At 34.6% G+C, this 23837-nt stretch overlaps 1 protein-coding gene across 3 annotated transcripts; it reads left to right on the plus strand.

The window, feature by feature from the left end:
- The first annotated feature begins 737 nt into the window (after nt 1–737).
- On the plus strand, nt 738–22500 carry LOC106666169 (zinc finger protein 2 homolog). 3 transcript variants are annotated; one of them, XM_014393149.2, is made up of 14 exons: nt 738–1346; nt 1408–1548; nt 12403–12548; nt 12626–12872; nt 15741–15799; nt 15863–16028; nt 16140–16258; nt 16352–16508; nt 16747–16856; nt 20909–21059; nt 21122–21310; nt 21389–21465; nt 21528–21674; nt 21860–22500. In XM_014393149.2, exons 1-14 carry the CDS (start codon nt 1259–1261, stop codon nt 22202–22204), a joined length of 2142 nt encoding a protein of 713 aa, XP_014248635.1. In that variant the 5' UTR covers nt 738–1258; the 3' UTR covers nt 22205–22500. The 3 variants fall into 3 exon arrangements, with proteins under 3 accessions (XP_014248635.1, XP_014248637.1, XP_014248636.1); XM_014393150.2 differs by lacking the exons at nt 738–1346; nt 1408–1548 and adding an exon at nt 4792–5134; XM_014393151.2 differs by lacking the exons at nt 16140–16258; nt 16352–16508 and having other exon boundaries at nt 739–1346.
- Nucleotides 22501–23837: the final 1337 nt, after the last annotated feature.

A 23837-nucleotide genomic window follows, 5' to 3' on the forward strand; every position in this document is an offset into this window, starting at 1 on the left:
CACCACCTGAAATTTTCGACACTTATCGCCAGTCACCATGTATACAAGCAAGGAATAAGACCGTCTGCGGGAGAATGTAAATTCAATAAGTCAAAAATGGTTTACATAAAAATACATATAATTTGAAATAAACATTTTTTTAATCTTTGAGTGTATTTTTATATACAATACCACCTACACACAAATGTTCAAATCTATACACAGTACTTATTTTTCTTGTTTTTAGTTATAAATAATACATTCTCTTAGACATAAATTCCATAATCCTTGACGTTCCAAACAATAAACATTTCTTAGTATTCTCGTAGAAATAAATTTAATGGATTAGTGCACCGACGAGGGGGACATTTCCTTTCTTTCCCCACTCGTCCAACAAAGGCAAGCTGACGTCAAAATGAAGAAAATATCCTTTCATTCCACGTCATCGTTGAAATAAACAAATATCGTACTTTTGTCTCATGGAATCCTGGGCTGCATGTCGGATTGTATACGACATTGAACTCGGCCAGTAATGTAAAAAAAAGGAAATAAAAATTCGAAGGAATGAAAAATAGAGTAATTAAACGAGAGAGATTTTTTGGTTTAACGCAAGATTTCGTGGCCCTTTTATTTATTAAAAAAAGTTATTAAACAAAAGAGATTTGGGGGCACCAGGATACAATCACAGTTGGACGCGTGTGCTGGAATTTTTAGCATGCCCGCCCTTTGCAGGCTCCCTGGGAGGAGGCGACTCTCCGAATTAACCTATTTACGTGTTCACGGCCTTTCCCCCGTCGGACGGCGATTGTGTCGTCGGCCGAATCCGCCCAAGTCCCGTTTTCATTCCCACTCGAATAAATAATTTAAAGAGAAAAAAATCGTTTTACCGTCTTTATTTTAAAACCGCGTTTGTTTTATTAAACGAGTCGAGCTTTTAACTCAGTGGCCGGGTTGTTTTTTTAATACGGGGAGATTCGTGATCCGCCATCATTGTACTTTCCCCTCGGACAGTGAAGAACCCGTCCCCTTGTTTTAAACAACAACAAAAAACGGTTTTTCCACTGTGAAATCCGCGTTTTCCTTCGTATAATATTCCAAGAGAAATCCGGATCCGCCCGTTCTGTTAAAAAATGTAAAAATCCACCTGTGAAACCTTCGCTCGGACGAGGTTTTCTCGGTCGGTGACAGTTCGAAAGGCAGCTTCGTTTTCCTCTATGAAAACGTCTTCGGACCGTTTGATCCTTCCAGGGTGTCCCTTTGTATTTAAAAACGATCCGAAATGAGCCCTAAGGGTGTGAAGGCGGCCGCGAAAAGGGCCCCGTTGAAGCCCAAGTCGACGAGAGGGACGAACAACAACTTACTCAAAGGTAATCGGTTTCGATACGTTGGCCAGGTTGCGATATCCTTAAACGATTCTCTTTCCTCCAGATCCGTTGGAAACAGAATCGAAAAAAGAAGATTTGAAGGAAAACGAGATCGCAAAGGACAAATCGCCCGTGCAGATGACGAGGGCGAGAAAGCCGCGCGCTGCCAAAGGAGATCCACCGAAGAAACCAACACCCAAGAAAGGTAAGTCGTTTCCAACTAAGTTCCAGCTGTCCACAAAGCGAAAAATGGTAATCTCATTTTATTTATTTATTTTTTATAAATATGTTAATATAAATTTAAATTGTAGATAATGGTCATCGATAGAGTAGTTAATAGATCATGAATGGGCTATATTTTTCCTATCAAGCATAGTGCAAAACTAGTTGGTTAAGCTTAATTTTAGCAAATATATGGATGTATGTGGATTGTATTGGGTTAGTGTTAGAGCATTCATAAGGATACTAGGAAGCGGGTTTGTGCTCCCCAGGCACTGCAGCCTTTTGGCTTATTGTACCTTCCTAGTTCCTTACTTCAGTGCAATAGACTCAATCTTTCTTCTTACAATTATCAAGCATCGACTGTTGCTGGTACAATTTTCTTCCCTAGATTTTTTTCAGTATGTTATGTTAAATCTCCATTGAGCTGTTGCTTCGCATTCAAAGATTATACGGGTGGCTGTTTCCTCGTCATTGCATAATCTGCAGATGGGACCATCGTTGTATATGCCCATGTTGTGTAGATGTTTTCTCAGATGCCAGTGACCGGTTGGTAGTCCTACCACTCCTCTTAGTGTAGCCCTCTCCAATTGCAGCAGTGATTTTGCCATTCTTGGTGAGGGTTGTTTCATCATAAGTTTACTGTGTCTAGGAGTTTGTCAATTTCTTTTGTTTTGTTTGAATCCATTGTGCGATGGAGGATTCTATGTTTGTTTTTGTTATCTAAGTATTATAATACTTAGTTATACAAGTATAGGTTCGGGGCCCATGTATGATCTTGCAGATCCTCCTCCAGTCTTTCTGAAGTTTGGGTATACAACGCCTTAAGACCAATTCAATGTGCCCAGTGAAGCATGCAAAGATTTTAAGGAAGTACAAAGAGTGCCTCCAGATCCTAATCGCCATCCATGACTCGCCAGGTCTCTTCCTAAACTCCACACCAGTTAATATACGGGATGGATTTCATTCCGGATGTTGTTGCTGCCAACAAGATGTAATGTTTTGACTGACCTGACTGCAGGCACATTTAATTAGTTGTCAGACCTCAGTGGACATAAATATGGAGTATTAAGGGAGGCCCAGATGGAGCTAAATCACAAAAATATATTGAACGGGTCTAGTACTGGGGGCATGCCTGCATACCCTCTGCATACCTGAGCATACTAAGAAGACATTCAGGAAACTCAGCATCAAACAGCTCCCGAGAATGCTCTTCACTTATTCCCTAACAGCGCTTTTCATCCAACAAATTCGACTGTTGAGCAAAATACCTGAATGCGACAGGCCCTGGCTAGGATGACAGTACACGGAATGGATCTGTGGTGCTGGAGTTATATTTTTTCTTTCAAGCTTAGTTCAAAACTAGTTAGTTAAGTTTAATTTGAGCAAATATATGGATGTTTGTAGATTGCACTGGGTTGGTGTTAGAACATTCATCAGTCTCAGGAGTCTGGGTATATCAATGCTTGCCAATTGAGTGAGTGCAGGGGAGGCAACAATGACAGACTAGAACTTACCATTCAAATGTGGGGCTGGCGAGAGACACTTTGTCCTTTCCAAGTGCCCATAAAAATATATTCCCAGTGAATCACGCAAAGATTTTAAGAAAGTAAAATAAGTGCCTCCAAGTCCTAATCACCAGCCTCCATGACTCAGGATACCACGTCTCTTTCTAAACTCCCCACCAGTTACTGGACGAGATGTGTCTCATGCCAGATATTGTTGCCACCAACAAGGATGGAATATTGTGACCTAGAGTGTAGGCACGTTTAATTGGGTGGCAGACCTCAATGCACATAAATATGGAGTATTAAGGGAGGCCCTGATACAGCTAAACTACAAAAATTTCTTTAACAGATTTAGTAGTGAGTACAAGAGGATGCATACCTGAGCACACTAAGAAGGCGTTAAGGGGACTCGGGATCAATCAGTTTCCCGAGAATGTTCCTCACCTTTTCCTTAACAGCAATTTTTATCCAACAAATTCGTCTGTTAAGCAAAAGCCTGAATGTGACAGACCCTGGTTAGGATGATGACCAGCACCAAAGGATGCAAAAATAGGCTAATGTCTGAAAGAAGTTTGTAATTTAAGTTAAAATCAGGGGGGATTTGTCACGATATCAGTTGTGCATTCTAATTGCTAATGTAAAAATACAATATTCTACACTCACATGTTTTGTGATGTTACTCAAACACCTTTCGGCTTTGGACCCTCCTCAGTAAGGAGTTATCTGTTTCGTTGTAGGCCCTTATATACCATGGGGTCCAGTGGTTGTTCATCAGTGAAGAAGGCACAAAACCAAAATGCATTGAGCATTATCAAAAAAATGTGCGAGTGTAGATGGACCCAGTGCTAGATCAACATGTTCAACGTCAATAAGTTGGGTGCCTGAATTTTTGAGAGAAAAAAAGCCCATTTTTGTGTAAGTGCATCAGGTATGAATGCAGGGTCGCTGGATTTGAGCCCGGGACGTGAGTGAGTGCCGTGTCAACACCATTGTGGCCACCATCGCCCCTTTTTATGATGTTTATACCTAATAATCAAAATATTTATGAATGCACCAATTTAAATAAAATCTACCAATTTTTCTGGAGCTAAGCCTGTCTGTCTTAGTGTAACTTTGAAGGTAAAGGGATTTCGACAGAAAGTTTAATTGACTAAGGAGTAATTATCCAATTATAAATGTCAAATTTGCCTTCTTTTTCTTAATCTTATGTTGTTTGACCAAATCCGTCAAAAGCAAATATTCTTAGTTCAATAATTCAAATAATAATAACATCTGTTTTTCTATGATTTTATTTGCAAAAAAATAGTTACTACACCAGGGAGAATTTGGATTAAACAATCCAACAAAAAATTCTATCCCATTCCATAAATTTAAAAAATATTAAATGATTAAAATTCAGCAAAGTATTGTAAGTTTGTTGAGGTTGACCATGAGGTCATAATTCTTTGGAGTTTGATGGGCAGGAGTTGAATAGTCACTATTCCTATCTATTCCCAGAATTACAAAATATTGTAGAACAATGTAGATTAATAAATTTTGTTTTGGTCTGTGTTAATCATGTCTAAATGTCAGGCATGGTAAAGAGCTGAAAGTTTTATACTGAGTTGATGCAAAATAAATGCACGTTTTCCTTTTCGCTTCACTTTAATACCAATAGTGTAAACAAAACTAATCCATTATATTAAGGGATACACATCATTTTAAAGCCTATTTATCTCGCTTTCTTTCTCTTAGAATCCTTTAATTCAGTCTGTTCAGTACTTTCAATCAAAATGATATCTAAGAGTGATTTTCGGCAAATTTATTTCTATGAATTTAAAGTAGGGCTAAGTTTAGCGCAAACCGCTTGAAACATTAATGATGGGGCAAGGAACCATAAATGTGCAGCATTGGTTTCAAAAATTCAAAAATGGAGATTATGACCTCATGTGCAAAGGTGGTGGTGGCCGGCCTGCTGTTGACAATGACCAGTTAAGGGCTGTAGTTAAAGCTGACCCCACAAAAATCAAAGAAGCTCACCAAGTGGGTTCCGCATGAGCCGAACAACTGCCAAAAGGATCGCAGGTATGAAATCTGTTTAATGCTTTTCATATGCAACAAAAATGATCCATTTCTCAATCGTACAGTAATGTGTGACCAAAAATGGATATGATACAATAGACAGCATTTTAGACAGTGGCTGGATAAGAGTGAAAAACCAGAGCACTTCTCAAAGCCAAGCTTATATCCAAAAAACATTGTGGTCACTGTCTGGTGGTCAGGATTCATTCGTTACAGCTTCCTCAATCCAGATGAAACTATCACTGTTGAAAAGAACTCTAATGAAATTAATGAGACAAAATGAAAACTGCGACTTTTATAGTCAGTATTAATCAATTGGAAGGGTCCTATCCAACAATGCTTGCACATGTCGCACAACGGACTTGGCACAACTTCATGAATTTGGTTACGAGGCTTTACCACATCCACCACACTCAACAGATTATCACGTTTTTAAACATCTCAACAACTTATTGTGTGAGAAATGGTGAAGAAGCCAAATATATTTTATCGAAGTTAAATTGTAGCTTGATTTTACTGAACATCGTAAAACCTGCATTATTTTTGTAGCAACGCAATAGTTTGAGTTTGGCGGGGAATCAAACCAAATAAGAAAAAATGTTTTTTTACCTTATGCTGTAGCTTATTGTTCAAAATAATCGGATTTTGGATAATTATCAACAGAAAGTTTTTTTGTTTGTTTTTTTCATTTTTAAATCAAAAGATAGAAACTGAAATCATATGTCTTTTAACATGTGTAATTTAAAAAAAATCAAAATTATTTTGTGTATTGAAAGACGTTGAATTAAATAACCAATTGGTGATTCATCAGCTTTTGCGTCATTTTTTGATATAATGAAAAAAATAAACAACTTATGTCAAATTGGTTGTTCAAATAATTTTATAGCAGTATACAATATAATTACAATCCTCAATTCAGATGAAATGTCAGTTTGTTCTCAATAAAGTCCTTTAATTGGTAAAGTTTGATTTGATAACTTATCCAAGTTGTAGAAACGACCTATATGTAGATAACCAGCATATCAGTTAAGTCTATGGGTCAGAGGTGCCAGATTATCTGCCAGCCAGATATCTAGGAACCAATTAGTCTAGGGGCCAAAGGCAAAAAAGCACCCTTCTATTATTGCAATCAAATACTTCAGCCCTTAGACCAATTAGACAAACATACATATATATAAACCCTTGTATCAACTTGAAATGGGCTTACTCTTACTGTAGCGTTCTGTCTGTCGGTCTCACTACTGTAATCTTTTATAATAAAACTTCTGCTTTTCCCTTTCATTCGGAAAAGCCGTTCCCGCAGGGTGATTATTTAACTGGCGCCCAAACAGGGACTGCGAATAAGCTAAAATTCAAAAAGTCGTGACCATTTGTCCAGCAGTTGCGTTCAATTGACCCAAAGAATGTTTAGCAAGCATATCGGTGCTATAAATCGGGATTCAAGAACAAAATCAAGACTGAAGTGATCTCCGGCTGCAACCATTTGTCCCATCCAGAAGTAAACGTGAAAGTAGTCTCAAGACGGAGCAAGAAGAAAGAAGAAATCAGCTGACTTGGAAAAAAATAACAACGTAGGAGTGAGTAGCTATCTTTCGCCTTCCAAATTAATTTTTCCTCATCACCTAACCACTAAAATGTCTCAGAAAATTAACTATAAAATTGCAAATGAAGATGACCACATTCCTTTCTTTGATGGGAACCCTTCCTAGCATTTTTTTGTGAAATACTTGTAACTGCCTACGGTGCAAATTCTTTTTTACCTTGGTGGCACAATTCCACTGAGACTCTCTTTCAAGCCACCAGAAGCAAATAATAAATCTTTAGAAAAATATATAGATATAAATGTTGAAGCCACGAAGAACGAGATGATTTGTGATGAATCCAAACAGGTAATGGCCATTTGCCCTAATCTTTTAGACAAAATAAGCACTCTTATGAGCTATATAGACTAAGTAATAGCCAATTGCCCAACAGAAAGGTCAAAATGTTTGGCTTCAAAAGAAATGAGGGAAGAAATACCTGATTTAATTTGAACGGAGAATATGAGAATATTCCAAAGAAAAGTTTAAAATAATCAATTTATTAAAAGAATAACTATTAATAATTAATTAACTAAAGAATAAAGGAGGAGAATGATAAACTAATTTCTACGAATTTGTTAAAACATAAAATATTAACCACAGATGAAAAACCAGTGTATTCTAGACATTGTAGGTATCCTCAAGTGAACCATTAGATGTTCAAGTGGAAGTAGATAAATTGCTAAAAAATAAAATAATTCAACATGCTAATTCACCTTGCAATTGCTCGATTTGGGCAGTACCCAAGAAAGCCGATGCTTCTGGGAAAAGGAAGATTAGAATGGAAATAGAATACAGAAGATTAAATAATAGAGGATAAATAATAATAATAGAGGATAAATTCCCATTACCGAACATAGACGATCTTGTTGGTAAAATAGGCCATGCATCCTACTTTTCAGCAATATATTCCTAAGAGTTCCAACAGATTGAAATGGACCCAGAATTCTTACCTAAAACAGCATTCTCTGTGGAAGATGGGCATATTGAATTTCTACAAATGTCCTTTGGCTTAAAAAATACTCTGCCAACCTTCCATAGAGCCATGAATATAACATTTACAAGAATTATAAACGTTGAGGGGCGTCGATGACCATAACAGTTTAGGTGGTAGGTAAAAGTTCCGGGTTCGAATCCAGCGGCCCTACATTAGTACCCGACATACTTACAAATAATCCCCCCCCCCAAAAAAAAAAACCGGCACCCCAAGGGTTGATGTAACCTCTGCTGTTGCGAACCTTCGTATAAAAAAAAATTACAAACGTTTTAGTTTACATCATCATCTTACACAATCTGACAGAACACCTAAAGCATAGGCTAGCATTAAGAGCGTTCTGGAGAAATTAAGCCAATAAACTTCAAGATTCAATTAGACAAGATTGAATTATTCATGGAAGAATTGTTGTTCTTAGGACACATACTATCGAATAAAGGCATATGTCTTAACCCTGAAAACTTCAAAGCCATATCTAAATTCCCATTCCAAAAACAAATAAAGCAATTGAAAAACCTTTAGCAGTACCCTTAAGAAAAAACGGTAATGTACAAATTACAAATTTAAACAAGCCTTCAAGACATTAATTGAAGCATTGCAAAATCTATATAATATTGCAAATGCCAAACTTTGAACAACCTTTTAACAACTGATGCCTCCAAATATGCCATTGGGGTCGTACTATCACAGAATGTAGGTGGAAAAGATCTACCAATTGCATATTCTTCATGTACACTAAATAAACAAGAATAGAATTACTCTATGATAGAAAAAGAATTACTAGCAATAGTATGGGCATGTAAATATTTTAGACCATACATATGTGGTAGTCGATTTACAATCTGACCATTAATGATTACAATGGCTGCATAACCTTAAAGAGCTGAACTCGAGGTTGTTACGATGGAAATTAGCAGATTTTGGCTTCGATATCAAATATGCCAAAGGCAAAACAAATTTTGTAGCCGATGCTCTCACGTAATCCTCCAACAATAAAAACCATGAATGCAATTGAAAATGCTGGCCCAGATCCTGACATGGTAGTCGACAAATTCCTATCCTCTCCCTCGCCTTCAGATATCGGAGACATGGTGGAAGATCTAAATAAGACATTTGGTGAACAATACAGAGACGACACGGACAGTTTACAAACGCAACATTCACAAGAGTTCTCTGACGACCAAATATTCATCTTGACGACCAGACAAAATGTGTGAACGTGGAAAAACGCCAAATTATCACTACGGGAAATTAAAAAAAAAAAATATAACATTATGAAAAACATTTAATAAAAATAGATACCTTTGGTACACACAATATCCACATTCTAAAGACTTAGAAAAAAATTGCATGGAATTGTTACAACCAGGAAAAATATATGGAATATATTTTTCTCCTGTAATAGAAAAGGCTATAGATGAAAAGATCTATGACTGAATATTTAGTCACCTGTCCAATGTTATTAAAAAGAATTATCCTACTATAAAGATTAAAAGATATTTTAAAAAGAAGTTCCACGTTTCAGACCCCTCTAGGCAAGAAACAATAATCTTAAATTACCATATCGGAAAAACCGTTGATATAGGAATTCATGACGTCTACCAGCAAATAATAAGGCCAAATATGCTAGATGAGATAACAAAAGTAATTAATAATTGCTCTCTGTACAAAGAAATCAAATACAATAGGCGACCAATCATACAAGTTAACGAGATAACTCTCAAAATACCTTTTGAAAAATTGCAAGGTGACATTTTTCATTTAAAAGGGAAATTGATATTTACATTGATAGATTGCTTTGTGAAAGATTATCCGCATATTTGATAAAAGCGTCAAATGTCGATGAAATAATCAGAACAATACTTAACTACATTTCCTGGTCTGAAAATAATCCAATTCGATAATGGCACTGAATTCAAAAATATATTAATTGAAAATTTCCTCAAACATCAAAAAACATGACAGAAATTACACATTGATTAAAACGTTAAGACTTTCCCTAATAGCATACAATAATGCTATAATCTCAAATTTAAAAATGACACTAAAGGAAATAACTTTTGGACCAAGTGAAAACACCAATTCAGAAGATATTATATTTAAACAAAAAGATAAGAAAATAATGATGATAGTAGGAAACTTATAATTAACTAATATTAAAATAACAAATTGATAAAGAAAAAGAAGTCAAAACAAATAAATTAAATCAAACGCGTGAAAAAATAGAGCTTCCAAAAGGAGAAATCTATTTTAAAGATAAACAATTCGGTAAAGCCAAACCGAAATATAAAAAAGCACACTATTCGAGTAACACAAAATTAGCCATAATGCACAGAATACAATTAAAAATACACCCTAACCTAATTAAAAGACAGTAAGTTTGCAAAGCCTATCTCTGTTACAGATGGAAATGTTGTTAATCACACTATTCCTCGTGACACTGGCAAAACGAGTCGAATCTATTAAAATAACTTATCTGACACGTGGACCTGGGATTGTTGCCATACAACTGCCACAAGCAAATGACAGACAAATCTTACACGTTTATTCATGTAATCAACTTAGAACTAATAAAAACAAAACTAGATCATACAAAAAACACTAAAATTCATACTTAGCAAACCAGAATCTTTATCAAAAATGTATCTACACACGAAAAAGAAATTTGATTACTTAATTATAAATGAACCAAAAACACAAAGACTTGTTAATGGTTTAAGCAAGGCAATATCTTGGATCATTGGAAATATAGACTGATGACGAGATACGACAAAGCAATAAATGCAATCCAGAGCAACTCCTTTCATTTGCAACACAATTTTAAAAACCAAATGGTAATCAACAAAAATTAACCAATGAATTTAATCACGATATGCATACCATACCAGAAAACAATAGAAAAATAAAATTACTAGCAAATCCTTTATTAAATGATTTAGAAAATATCAAACTTTAAGCATTATACTCCTTTTCCCAAAAAATAAAATTGACGATATAGAAAACGCTGTAGAATTTTGTAAATTAAAAACATTACATTTTCTATTTTAACATATGATGATCTTGAGTTTCTAAAGAAAACCAAAAATATTACATTTATATCCCCCTAATCTTAGTACACTTTGGCAACTGACTAAACATGTACTACATTGCTCTTTTGTTGTCAATAATATTTATTATTTTATTGATATACCATTACAAAGCCAAAGCTTTGATGCCTATTTCCTGCTATCCTATCCAGTTCATAAAACCTATCAAGCAACGACAATATACACTTACCCATCCTTAATTCTCAAAGCGATGGATGACTTATTCACTCCTACATGCTTAGAAATAAGAGAATTTACTTATTGTACAAATAAATAAAAATTAATAATGATTAAATCTTCTTAATTGTAAGACTGTTGTTACATCAAGCAGACCAATTTATTAAATATGTAGCTTTTATCGACCATTATTTAGCATATGAAACCAACAAAATTGTACTTGTAGAAACAATACCGAAGAAACTATTCTTAACTAATACTAGTCTTATGAAATTAGGCAGCAATGAAAGATTGTTAAATGAAAAGACAATACCAATGTTTAAAGAAACCAAAGTTTTGTTTACAATGTGTTTGATCAAGCAAAAACCAATATATCTTTTGAAAATGTACATGTAAATATAAAAATGCAACTGTTGGATATTTTAGAGGATGTTCCCTTGAAGGTTGCAAATATATATTTATAATATCCTGTCAGCTGTACACATGACTGCGTATCTTCGCTGATGTCAAAAGAAAAATAATCGACCCTCATAAGAGATGGATTCAACAAATAAAAGACCCTCACCAAGATGGAAATGCTCAGACTACACCTGCATCCGCTTTCTCAAGACTACTTTTTCTCTTGCAGGAGCTTCGAGCTTAGGGACGGAGGAGTTATAGAAACATCCTACATGTAGATAACCAGCACGACAGATAAGTCGAGCGGGTCAGACGTGCCAGATATCTAGGAGCCAAAGGCAAAAAAGCAAAGCAGCATCTGTAATCAAACACTTCAGCCCTTAGGCCAATTAGTCCAATTAGATAAATATGTATATAAACCCTTGTATCAACTAGAAAGGGAACTCTTACTATGTTACTCTTATTGTAACGCTCTGTCCGTTATAGTGTTGGTCTCTCTGTTGTAATCTTTTATTATAAAAATTCTTCTTTTTAAAAAGCCTTTCCTGCCTTATTTAACTTCAGTTTTAATTCAAGTTATTGAACAGAGATATATGTGGAGGCTTAGTTATTAGGGTGTCCTGTATTTGCCACATAAGCGGCTCTGAATTTTATCCCCATATAATTTTATTTTAGAATAATTTAGAGAGAGAAAAAAGTGGTTCGACTCCTTGTCTAATACCCAACAGGTTTGGGCGTTAAGCCCTCTATAAACAAAAATTACTTTTATTATCTAGTGATTTAATTAAAATTGATTGAATAAAAATGTATACATAAATAATGTTATTCTGTTTCTGTTTACTTCTTTAATAAATGTATGTAGCTAGATGGTTAACAATCATCTTGGTCTGCCTGTTCTCAGTGGTTTTGTCTGCAGACTTGAATGTTTCATCAGTTGCTCCAACATGCATCAGACCCAGATGATGAGAAATCATCAAATGATTTCCATATTAAATTATTTTAGCATCCCCATTATTTATGTTAACTTTTTTCCAGCCATAAAAAAGAAGATGTCTGTGGGAGCAACGGGAAGTAAAAAGGTAAACCCTGAGAGCCCTGGGAGCGTTAGCAACGATGAAGAGAATAAATTCACCCAACAGGCGAAATGTGGTTACTGTATGACAACATTCAAATCTATCGTGGTGAGTGATAATACAAAACATCTCAACCAAATTTTATTTATTTATTTTTTTTTTTAATAATCATTATTGCAATTTAGGGCGTTAAAATACATGAGAAGAAATGTAAACTGAAACCCACAGAAAACGGCGAAGCTAGGATCTCAGTGGTAAAAACAACCCAATTACAGACGAATGGCATCAAATCATCTGTGGTGAACAGAGAGCCGTGTACTAATGGAATGGACCAATCTTCATCGCAAGAAGTCCAAAATGGTGTAGAGATGATGTTAAATGACAAAGAATATGAGAGAAATACACCATCCCAACCCTTTGATCAAATGATAGGTATAATTTCTTTGTTTTTAAATATATTTTAATTGTGAAAACCTACCAAATTGAGTGGAAATGACTGAACTACAAATGTTAAAATCGTCCGTTTTGAGAAAATGACGTAGAAAGTTGTTAATTCCAATTTTCACAGGTGTTATGTTAACCCCATGGGGGTGCATTGCAGTTGTTATTAAAGGTATACTGATAAAAGGCTTTAAAAAAAGTCATCATTTAGAGCACAGTTTAAGCCGAGGAAGATGATATCTACAAACCCACATGGGCTTTTTATGATGTAGTGGAATCATTTCTCAAAGATATTTATTTGTGTAAAAGCATTGTAAATACAAAAAAAGATGTCCATTGTCAACTAATGTGTGGATGGTCATAAATAACTCAAGATGGCTCAGCAACTATTCACTAAAGGCGGTGGCCATCTTTACGACCACTATAGTGAGCCGTTGTGTTCAGCCCATTTCAAACAACTATCGCTTTTTCACTGCACTTTCATCCATAAATAGTGATACCTGCAGGGTGATGGGCCTGTAGTTTGTACTGCCTAACAACATTGCTTTGGTCTGTCAGATGTATTTAGACTTTTTTTCGTCTTCATTAGTCAGTTTTACCCAAAACAATTGTAACATAAAAGCCGAAACGAAACCGATAAGAGCGAGGATGAACTGACATAAAACTGTAACTGCACTATCACTCTTCTCCTTCTTTTTTCCACAACTTACAGCATATTGTTCAATATATTTGTAATATCACCTGCTCTGGTGTGTCTACGAAACCGGTTTTTCAACTTGTATCTATAAATCTATCGTTAATTTAATCTGAACAGGGCTGTTAGGATTAACAGGACTAGTTTAAAAAGGGAAAAACTTAAAATTAATAAAGCATCCTGGGTTAAATTTCTGTCACTGCCTTTATAATTTAATTTAAAATTTGTTATAATTAATTAAGGTTTTTAGTGGAGATAAAAAGTCAATGGCACGAGAGGGATTCGAATCCACGATCTTCGGCTTGATACGCCGCTGCTCTACCACTTGAGCTATCGTGACCTCGATCCACTCGGACACCAACTCCCATCTCAACCGCACCTTTTGAATTTTCCCTCCTTTTTGCCATTTTTCAAATGTGTAATCGGATTGGATTCTCGACGACAAATGAAATGGCCACGGAGAGCTTTAGTGAAGTATACTTCATTTTCAATCATTAAATTCACTAATTTCATGGTCCGCTTGACCAATTAATATATTATAATTAATAGTCAATTAAAAAGTCAATGGCTCGAGCGGGATTCGAACCCACGATCTTCGGCTTGATACGCCGCTGCTCTACCACCTCGATCCACTTGGGCACCAACTTCTTCTTCTCAACCGCACCTTTGGGGGGGGGGTTCGAATCCCGCTCGTGCCATTGACTTTTTTATCTCAACTAAAAACCTTAATTAATTATAAATATATTAATTGGTCAAGCGGACCACGAAATTAGTGAATTTAAAATTTGTTGTTGATACTAGTTTGAGAAAGTATGTAACCATCTGAACTTCGCCCTTCCCATAAGTAGATAAGTAAACTTTGTAAACTAAACTGTTTTCAAAAACCTGTCAGCATTTGTGAATGTTCTGTGGTATTCATAACAGAAAAGAAGACCTGTTTAAAAATAGAATTATTTTGAATCATGATTTAGTTAGTCATTAGTTTATTTTTCTAAGTTATTCCAATAATTGTAAGAAATATTGAGCCTAGACATTTTTCTGATTTTACTTAACAAAAAAAAGTGCAATAATAATTTTGTCAAGCAAAAATATTTGTAATGTGATCGTTACTGATAATTTTGCTCTGCCTATCATTGCTGTCTATCAGACACATTTAAGCGTGTCTTCCGTCTTCAATGTGTTTATGTGATTTTATGAAGTCGAGCATTTTTTTCCCTCCCACTCCCTATTTATAAAAGAGTCTGACTTTATACAGTCTCTTTCACACACACACACACACACTGAAGAGGATTAGCAAACAAAAATCATTGGTTACAACCAAATTGCAAGTTCATCACAGGCCACAAGAGAAAATCTCACAAAAGATTTGTGCAAATACACTGCCCATCAAATAAACTGACTACATGGTCTGATTTTTAGACAGTTTTACGCTGAACAAGATGGGTTTTTTTAATGTTTTCCTAGCATCAGTCATTTATCAGTAAATGCAAAAATTCTGGAACACGGAGCCAAATAATCATCCAGGAGCAGATGTAGCAATCAATAGGAAAATTTAATAAGCTTTCAAGTGCTCACCTTCCACTTTACCCGATTTCTGAACTCTTTTCGAATTATTTTTGGGCAAAAAACTTAGTTTTTTATGTGCTCATGGAAAAACCAAACACTCTTTCTTGATTTTTAAGAATGCATAAATTTTGAACTGTAATGTTTTTGCAAGTTTTACACCCTGCACTTTTGTTCAGAAGACTTTTTCAAGAGTAGCGACAATTCTGGCTTTCTTACATTGACCTTTTGGGATGTGGAATGTTTCTGCTGTTTTCACAGTTCATTTCATGTTTTCATAAAAAGTGCAAAAATTGACATGTTCCCGAATTTTTGAATTTACTGATGAATGACTGAAGCTAGGAAAACATTTAAAAAAGCCATCTTATTCAGCGTAAGTTTTATAAAAAATGAGACCAAGTGCAGGTCTGTGACTTAAAAGGCTGAGAAAACATGCATTTCCAAAGTTGGACATTTTTTCATGCAAAAACCAGGTGGTTGGTTTTTTGATGGGCAGTGTATTTTGTTTTGAACAAATAAAGAAACAAAATATGCTTTACCTCTGTTTAGTCTTCTTTAAAAAAATAAATAAAAAATGAAGTGAATTTATTTTCTTCCTTTAGTAAAACTTGATGACAGTCTCTGCACATGCTGCGGCGAAAATTTAGAGACAGCTCATATCGTAAGTTTATTGAGCCTGTTAAATTTCATTCATGTAGTTGAAAAATACCAATTTCCTTTTCAGTCTGGTGATTTTGAATGTTACGAATGTAAGAAGTTTTTCCTTTTGAAATCGTCACTCGAGCGACACATCAAGACGATACATCAAGGAGATAGCCACAAATGCCCCCAATGCGGTGCAAGGTGTCCCGACAAAGGGACTCTTGCTAGACATATGTACACACACACAGGTATTGCATTAAAGTCATATTAAATACTTTATATTAGATCCAAATTCCGTGCCAGAAAGGAATGGGAAAATTGGTAAGATATTGTATTTTTAAGGTTAAATGTTATTTTAGGCCTTAAACCCTATTCCTGCCCTGTTTGTAAACAGGAATTCAGCAGGAAATATCATCTAGTTAGGCACAATATGCAAACTGGTTGTGATGGGAAGGAAAAGCCCATTTTCCCTTGTCAGGTAATTTAATGATATAAAAAAAAAAATTTAGCAAATGCGAGGGAAAATTTGGAATTAGGAAAGAGAGGAATAACTTGTTTGATTTCCGTCAAGGTATGTGGTCGTGAATTTAATAGAAAAGACAACCTCAGGGAACATCTGAGAGCACATGCAGGCCAGACCAAACGTAAAAAGCTGTTCTCATGCGATTTTTGTGGAATGGAATTTTGTGGAACCAACCTCCTTCAAATCCACAAAAAAACACATACTGGTAAGTTAAAGATGAGAGTTGAGTCGAGCATGCTTTCAAAGCTATCGCATCTTCTAGAAGCTTTGCGAAGACCTGCAATCCTGCATGATACACTTAATCCCAATTAGAGAGTTCAAGGTGTTCTTTCCTGATATTAAAATAACTTTTTTATTGGTTTTTACTAAAGGTTTTTTTCTGCTTTGCGCTTTTTTTTTTTTTTTTGCTTTTTTTTAAGTTTCTAAAAATCATATCCTTGTAGGGGAGAAGCATTACGTCTGCGATTTCTGTCCGAAAAGATTTCCGACAAGTGGCGCAATGAAGAAACACAGAAGAACTCACACTGGTGAACGACCGTACGAATGTGATACTGTAAGTTTTCTATTATTTAAAAAAATTAAAACTATTTATAAAATGAAATTTGTAAAAAACATATTATAAAACATGAGGTTTTTAAATAAATATTAACTAAATCTCGTTTATTGCTGAAAAGATGGAATTGATAAAAGGTAAGAGGTCTCATGTGGGAATGAAACATAATGCACAAATGTCGGCTGACAAATCAAGCATGAACTAGACGTCTACATGTGGCATGCCTTGTTTTTTTGTTTTGTTTTTTTCTTGTTATATATTTAAAAAATCATGTAAGCTCTTTTGTAGATAGTTTCAGGGTAAAGTGCAAAAAGAGGCATTTTGTATTTTCAATATGGCAGACCAAACATAAATAGTCTGAATAGAAAGGCATTTTTAAGATTTTTGTTTTAGTTTTATTTTTGTATGTTTAAAAATAATCAGTTGGGTGTTCCGAACCTCATTTCTGAACCTTAAATCCTGGCCAGACAGAAAGTGAACCAGAAGCCAATATGGGGTCGTCACATAATGCAACAGAATGTGCAAGATGTCCAGTTAAATTGTGAGAAAGAGAAAAAGGGCCGAGAGGCGAGGAGGCCGATAAATCAGGCGAAGAAAGTTCAATGACAACACCTTTCAGTCAGAACCATTTTATGGCATAACAAATTGCCAAAAATGTAGATCCATCAAATGGGTTAGGAATAAGTCCTCCGTTCAATGGGATAGTATTCAGGACTACTAAACTAGGATGCGTTAAGGTTAGAATGGTAGTACGACTGCTGACTGGATGCAATGTCTTCAGAATATTATAGACTCGGAGCAGCAGAGCCAAGCCTGTGCAGAATTGCCAGGAAGAAGAAGAAACAGTAAAAGCATGTCTTCTATGTGGGCAGGCTAAGATTTCTACTCCTGAAGTTTACACCCGGGATCCATTAACAAAACTTTGGTATCTGATAAAGTCTTAACACATTTAGTGACCTGCATGCAGGTCATGAAATGTAATGTTTCTAGAAATAGGAAATTTTGCCGTAAATTGAATTACCAGGCCACTCTGAATGGGTTAAGCTTATCGGAGAGCTCTAGGTAAACAAAATTAAGAAATTTCTGTCATTCACAGGGCTTAAAGTCCAACATGGTGTCACGGACGAGGGGTCAAACCACTTTATAATGAATTTTTCATACAAAAAACCAACTAAAAAGCCAAGGGATCTGCCCGGATTCATACCCAGAACCGCTTTCGTAATATGAGTTGGGCTCCGTAACCGCTCAACCACTGCAATCCCCTGTTCTAGGTAATAACTGCACGATAGACCAATCATAGTTCGTAAGTTCGTGAAGGGGCCGACTCCTTACCTTATCCATTTGAAAGAGAAAATTACAGTTCTTGCTATATTTGTTTGAATTCACTAAAAATATTTAATTTAATGTACCTAATAATCATTTTATGGACCCTTCTTATTACAATTATTCCTATTGCTGCTAAGCAAACACTTCTATCAAGCAAATAAAATTCCATTCCTGTGTTGTCCACTTATGAGAAGCTTGTCTATAGTTGTTACACCCAAAATTATTTCGGGTCAGAGCAAAGTTTTTCCCGGTAGCTCATCGTGAGTGGGGGGGGTAAGACTGGAGGGACAATTTACAAAATAAAAAAAAAATAAATATTAAAGACCAAAGAAATATTGGTGAGTTGGGCACCACCCCATTTTATGCGTCCAGAGTAATGGGGAACTCCTTTAACTAAAAGTATATTCTTGCTTGTACTCTAAATAAATTTGATAAAAATAAATAAATAATCAATATATAAGAGGAAAGTAGTGTAATATTTTCTATAAAAAATATAAATGATTTACTTTATTACATGGTGGACACTCGCCATGGGGGGGGGCACTCCAGGCAAGGCCACTAGGCTTGGGCCAGGATAAAGCCAGCCTAACATGACGGGTCCTGATCAGCAACCGTACCTTCTCCTTATCGCATTCAAGTTCCCTCTGCTTAAATGATTATTTATGTATTTACGAGGTACCTGGCCGTGCAAAATAATCAACCCAAACAAAAAAGTAGATTAATAAGGAGGGAAATAAAATTTTAAAAAAATGAGAATCCGCTTAACAATGGGGCGATTTATTATTCCTAAACAGAGTAAAATTAAAATAGGTACTTTGTTTCCTTAATGAGCTATAAAATAAACCATAAACCAGATCTGGACTAACTTAAAAAAAATTAAAACTTAATAATCTAAATTAACAATAATGAATCGTTAAAACTAAAATAAACAAAAATTCCTTCTTCATACAGTCTTTTCCATAAACCAACAATTTTACTTGGGAATCGTTGATCCAGCCACGACCATCCGCCGAGTCCTCCTGGGAGAAAGAAAAGAGAAAATCTCCGGAGAATCGGGGCCGCCTCTATATCCTTTCAGAAAACCACGAACGGACAGTCCTTGCTCTTCGCCGTGGTCTGGTGAGGAAGGCACCCGGTGGAAATTCCCACGAAGAAAAATCCGGACGAGCCATTTTCCGGAGAATCTCTATCAGTTGCCCATTCGTAGGTGTTTACCGCACTCTTCTCCTCGGCGACCTCTGGCTCGGTCCAATCGCGTTATCACTTAATCCCCGGCACTAAATACACACTCTTAATAATAACACTCATTGTTGATTTTCACCAATTTCCTACATACACTGGTTATTTTTAATTAATAAAAATTTATCCATCTTATAACTTGGTTACATACCTCCTCACAAGAAAAGGAAGCTGATCGAGGTGAGAAAATAAAAATTTGATTTTGGGGCAAAAAAAACCACTTTCCTCTCTTACAATAATGATATTATAAAAACCTAATTTTTTTTTTTTTTTTTTTTTGTCACGGTGTTTTCACACTTTTTTTCTACTGTATTAATACGAGCTTTGATAACTTTGATAAGCATTGTGAAATTCAAAGAAAAAGAAAATACGATGTTGATGACAATAAGAAAAAATGGGGATACTATCTTAATTATTAAAAATATTTAATTATGTTTTAATTACAACTTAGTCAATTATGAATTTCTGGTTTGATCGCTTAATTTAACCTAGAACAAAATCTGTGCCTCAAAGGATCAAAGCAGTTGGGCGATCGCATGGGCATTCTGTGATTTTGTACAACTGGGTCCCGTTTGTTTCTATCATTGTGACAAAATAAGTGCAAGGGAAGTGATAATCTGAGAGATGATGTAAATTGTATAGCACAACTAGGTCAGGTCACAGACCTTCTTGATCAGATATCGCTTCCTGCGTGACAGTTCGCTGTCTGGCCAGGCTTTTAAAAAAATTGCATTTTTTCATATTAAAAAAATACATGCGTATTAATATTTATGATGGATTTAAAGGTATCTGGATAAAAAGCAATACCCACAAAAAATGTTCTCAAATTCTTAAATATTTTGTTGATGAAGTGAGGAACAATCAGAGATGAAGTATTTTAGAAAAACACTTTTTGCCGACGTTTCAACCTTTATTAGGGTCAAATTCAGGGCCTGGGTGAATTACAAAATATATATTAATTGGATAAACTGCAATGCAGATGTAAATATAAATATTGAACCGAGTATTTCATATTCAGTTAAGGTGTTTTGCTATTATTGTGATGTCATATTAGTCGCTCCTCACGACTTCAACAAATTATTGAACAACCAGTCACAAAAAAATCACACATTCTTAAATATATTGGATTGGATTTGTGGATGACGCCATGGGGGTGAAAATATCCTCCTAATAAATACATCAAAGAAATAGTCACCGCAGTAAATGTGTTGATTAATACCTACTGATTCAAAAAGTAATTTTGTTGTTTCTTACTAATACTTAAAAAAATTTAAAATATTTATTTTTTGAATGGCTGGGCTACTATGCTGCTTAAGTTTATGCTGTTTAGATAGATATGTGTCTAGTTTACAATAATTGTTTGCATGAAGTAAATTTTGAAGAGATGTTTAACAGTTTAAAAAATTTTTACTTCAAACCATTTTGGAATTAAATTCGATAGATATTATTGTTTTATTTTGTTGATAATATTATGAACAATTTTCCAGTGCCACAAGCGTTTTGCTGCAAAAGAAACTCTAAACAGGCATGTTCGCATTCACACTGGCTACAAGCCGCATTGTTGCAATTATTGCGGAAAACGTTTCATCCAGTCTTCACAGCTTCGGTCCCATCTTTTCTATCACACTGGGCAAAATGGTAATATCAAAAATGGCGGAAAAGAAAATGTATATGTTCCTAATGTTATTGTTTTATTTCAGTTTTACAGCAGAACGAAGCGTTTGTATGCGAATTGTGTGGAAAGAAGTTTAATAGAAGAGCGCGTCTGAACGAACATGTGAAATATGTTCATCTAGGGGCTAAACCGTTTGAATGCGACCATTGCAGTAAAACATTTATAAGGAAAGAAGATTTAAATAGGCACTTGATCATTCATTCTGGTATAAAAGGTTTGTTTATTTTGTTTTTTTTATAAATGTTCACTGTTTCCATCCACACTTAATTATACATTGTTAATTAATTTTCAGCACACCAGTGCCCAATTTGTAGCAAGTCTTTTGCCATGAAATCTTCCCTCAAAGTCCATCTTTTAACACATACCAAAGTAAGTTCATTTGTAAATTTTCAAATTTATTTTAAAATATTTATACTTGAAATGTTGTAAAGGAACCTCCGAGGTCGTGTGACGAGTGTGGAAGAGCTTTCATTAGGCAGGACTGCCTGCTCAGGCACATGAGGAACAAACACAGAGACATGCTGGAAGAAATCAGATCGGAGGCTGAAAAGAAAAAACTCCAGCAACAATTGCTCCAGGTGATTTATTTCAAATTGACTCAATTTACACCACTACAGTAAAAAAAGTTGTTACAAAATTTACCAAAGACCATACTCGACTTTTTCGGCCGTTTATTAGTCATGATACTATTTAATATCTTTATAAATTAGCCAGTAGTTTTTTTTTTTATATATATATTTTATATGGTGTTTTTATTTTAAAGGTGGCAGCTGAGGCGAGTATAGTTGAAGGGCTGGAAGACAGGGCTGAACTGGACGAAAAAGGATTAACCGATGCTGTAAGGGAATTGTTGACGTTGCTCGTGGATGAGGCTACTTTAAGAGGCCTAGGTTGGCCGGAAGCCGGCGTTGAAGCTTTGCTCGAAGCCGTCATAAGACGATGCGGTCACGAACCAGCTTCGTTGTCAATTCCTCATCACGAACGTCTCAGGCACAACATCAAGTTACTCTTCACCGTTGTCATCGATGACTCAGCTGTCAAAGCACTACTCAACAACCAATCCGTCGATGAAGTAATACTCCATGTACTCAGATTAGCCAAATCATAACTCGTTCAAGTTAATTTGACTCAAGAAAGCTTTAATCTGGATTTTGTTTTTCAAGCGAAAATAATTGTAAATATATATATTAATTTGTTTTTAAATCTAATTTTATTTCAATACAAAATATAACTTTTTTGTAACTCGCTGATTTCTATAATTGTATCAATTAATATATTAAGAGTATCTTTTTTGTAAAATATATATAATTGTGATAGAATTTACCACTGACTGTTTTTACTTTCTTTAGCACAACATAAAACAAAATATGTTTATCAAATTATACAATCGACAACAATTAATTTTGGCAAAAGTGAGCTTTGAATTGTAAATTAAGTTTTTCCACATTTAAAATATTATTATTATTTTAATTCTGATAAGCTTTCTTAGAATATTTTTTTTTAGAGATATATTTTCTTACATGTTTATATCTAACTTTTTTTTTAATCCAAAAGAATATCTTTTTTAAGGAAAATGTTTTCCTTCGTAGCCTTTCATCAAAGGAAATGGTTCCTTTTTAAAATGAGAAATGAATCTATTTATATATCTTTTTCTATTTTTTAGATTTTTCTTTAATTCTTTTGGATTGTGTAAAAAGTGTATTTAAGAGGTGATTTATTGTTTTTTAAAAGCAATAAATTAATTGATATTAAGTCCAATTTTCTTGTAAAAAAGAAAAAAATTTGAAATTAATTTTTTATGAAGATAAAATTTATATTATTATTAAATATTAGGACAAAAATATTTTTAGTTTTAAATAAATTACGATTTTCTTAAGCAAGTATTTTGTTTGCTCCCTCCTCTTTTTCCCAACATTGCGATAACAAAAATATAATATTATGAAGATTAATCCATTTATGTTGTGGTTTAACTGACCATTTTTAATTATTCTTTTTATCTAGGTCTTGGTTGAGATGAAAAAGTTAATGCCACGAGCAGGATTTGAACATTCGGCTTGGGTTCAAATCCTGCTTGTGGCATTAACTGTTTCATCTCAACCAAGACCTTGCATAAAAAGAATAATTAATTGAAATAATTATGAAGATTATTAATTGTTTGGTCATATCTGATCTTTCTGGTCTGCCTATCCTTCCCAGAAGCAAGAATTGACAAACAAAGCTCATAGAAGTAAGTAAAAAGATTAAATAATTTTTAAACAAAAGAGCACCCTGTTCCGATCTCAGCTTTTATCTCTTTTTTTTTTTTTTTTTTTTTTTTTTTTTTTTTTTTTTTTTTTTTTTTTTTTTTTTTTTTTTTTTTTTTTTTTTTTTTTTTTTTATCTGACCCTGTAAATCAAATTAATTTGGGTAGGTTTTCTACCTCTAAAATGAATCATGGTAATGGCAAGTCCTCAAAAATATATTCCTCTTGTATGGTAACGAATTCCGTATTCCGCAATAATATTTACTTTAAAACCAGAAGTTATGTACCTTGGTCATGTTCATCAGTTTGCAGACCTTACAGTAATGATTTACGAGAACTCTTCCCAAAAGTGATTATTGAATAGTGTTAGATTTCTTTGGAAAATATCAAAAAGTTCCTTTCGAATAGTGCCACTTTATTTTTTAATACATCCACAAGCTCCTTTTGAATACTTACAGATTTTGAAAAATATTAAAAAATTTCTTTTGAGTAATTGTAG

This window comes from Cimex lectularius, unplaced genomic scaffold (assembly GCF_000648675.2).
Source record: "Cimex lectularius strain Harlan isolate CLEC.00 unplaced genomic scaffold, Clec_2.1 scaffold5, whole genome shotgun sequence".
Classification (NCBI taxonomy): domain Eukaryota; kingdom Metazoa; phylum Arthropoda; class Insecta; order Hemiptera; family Cimicidae; genus Cimex; species Cimex lectularius.

Coding starts and splice junctions, on each gene's coding strand:
- LOC106666169 (XM_014393149.2), top strand. CDS start 1,259: ATGAGCCCTAAGGGTGTGAAGGCGGCCGCGAAAAGGGCCCCGTTGAAG. Junction 1,549..12,402: donor GAAACCAACACCCAAGAAAG/GTAAGTCGTTTC, acceptor ACTTTTTTCCAG/CCATAAAAAAGAAGATGTCT. Junction 16,259..16,351: donor AGCCCATTTTCCCTTGTCAG/GTAATTTAATGA, acceptor ATTTCCGTCAAG/GTATGTGGTCGTGAATTTAA.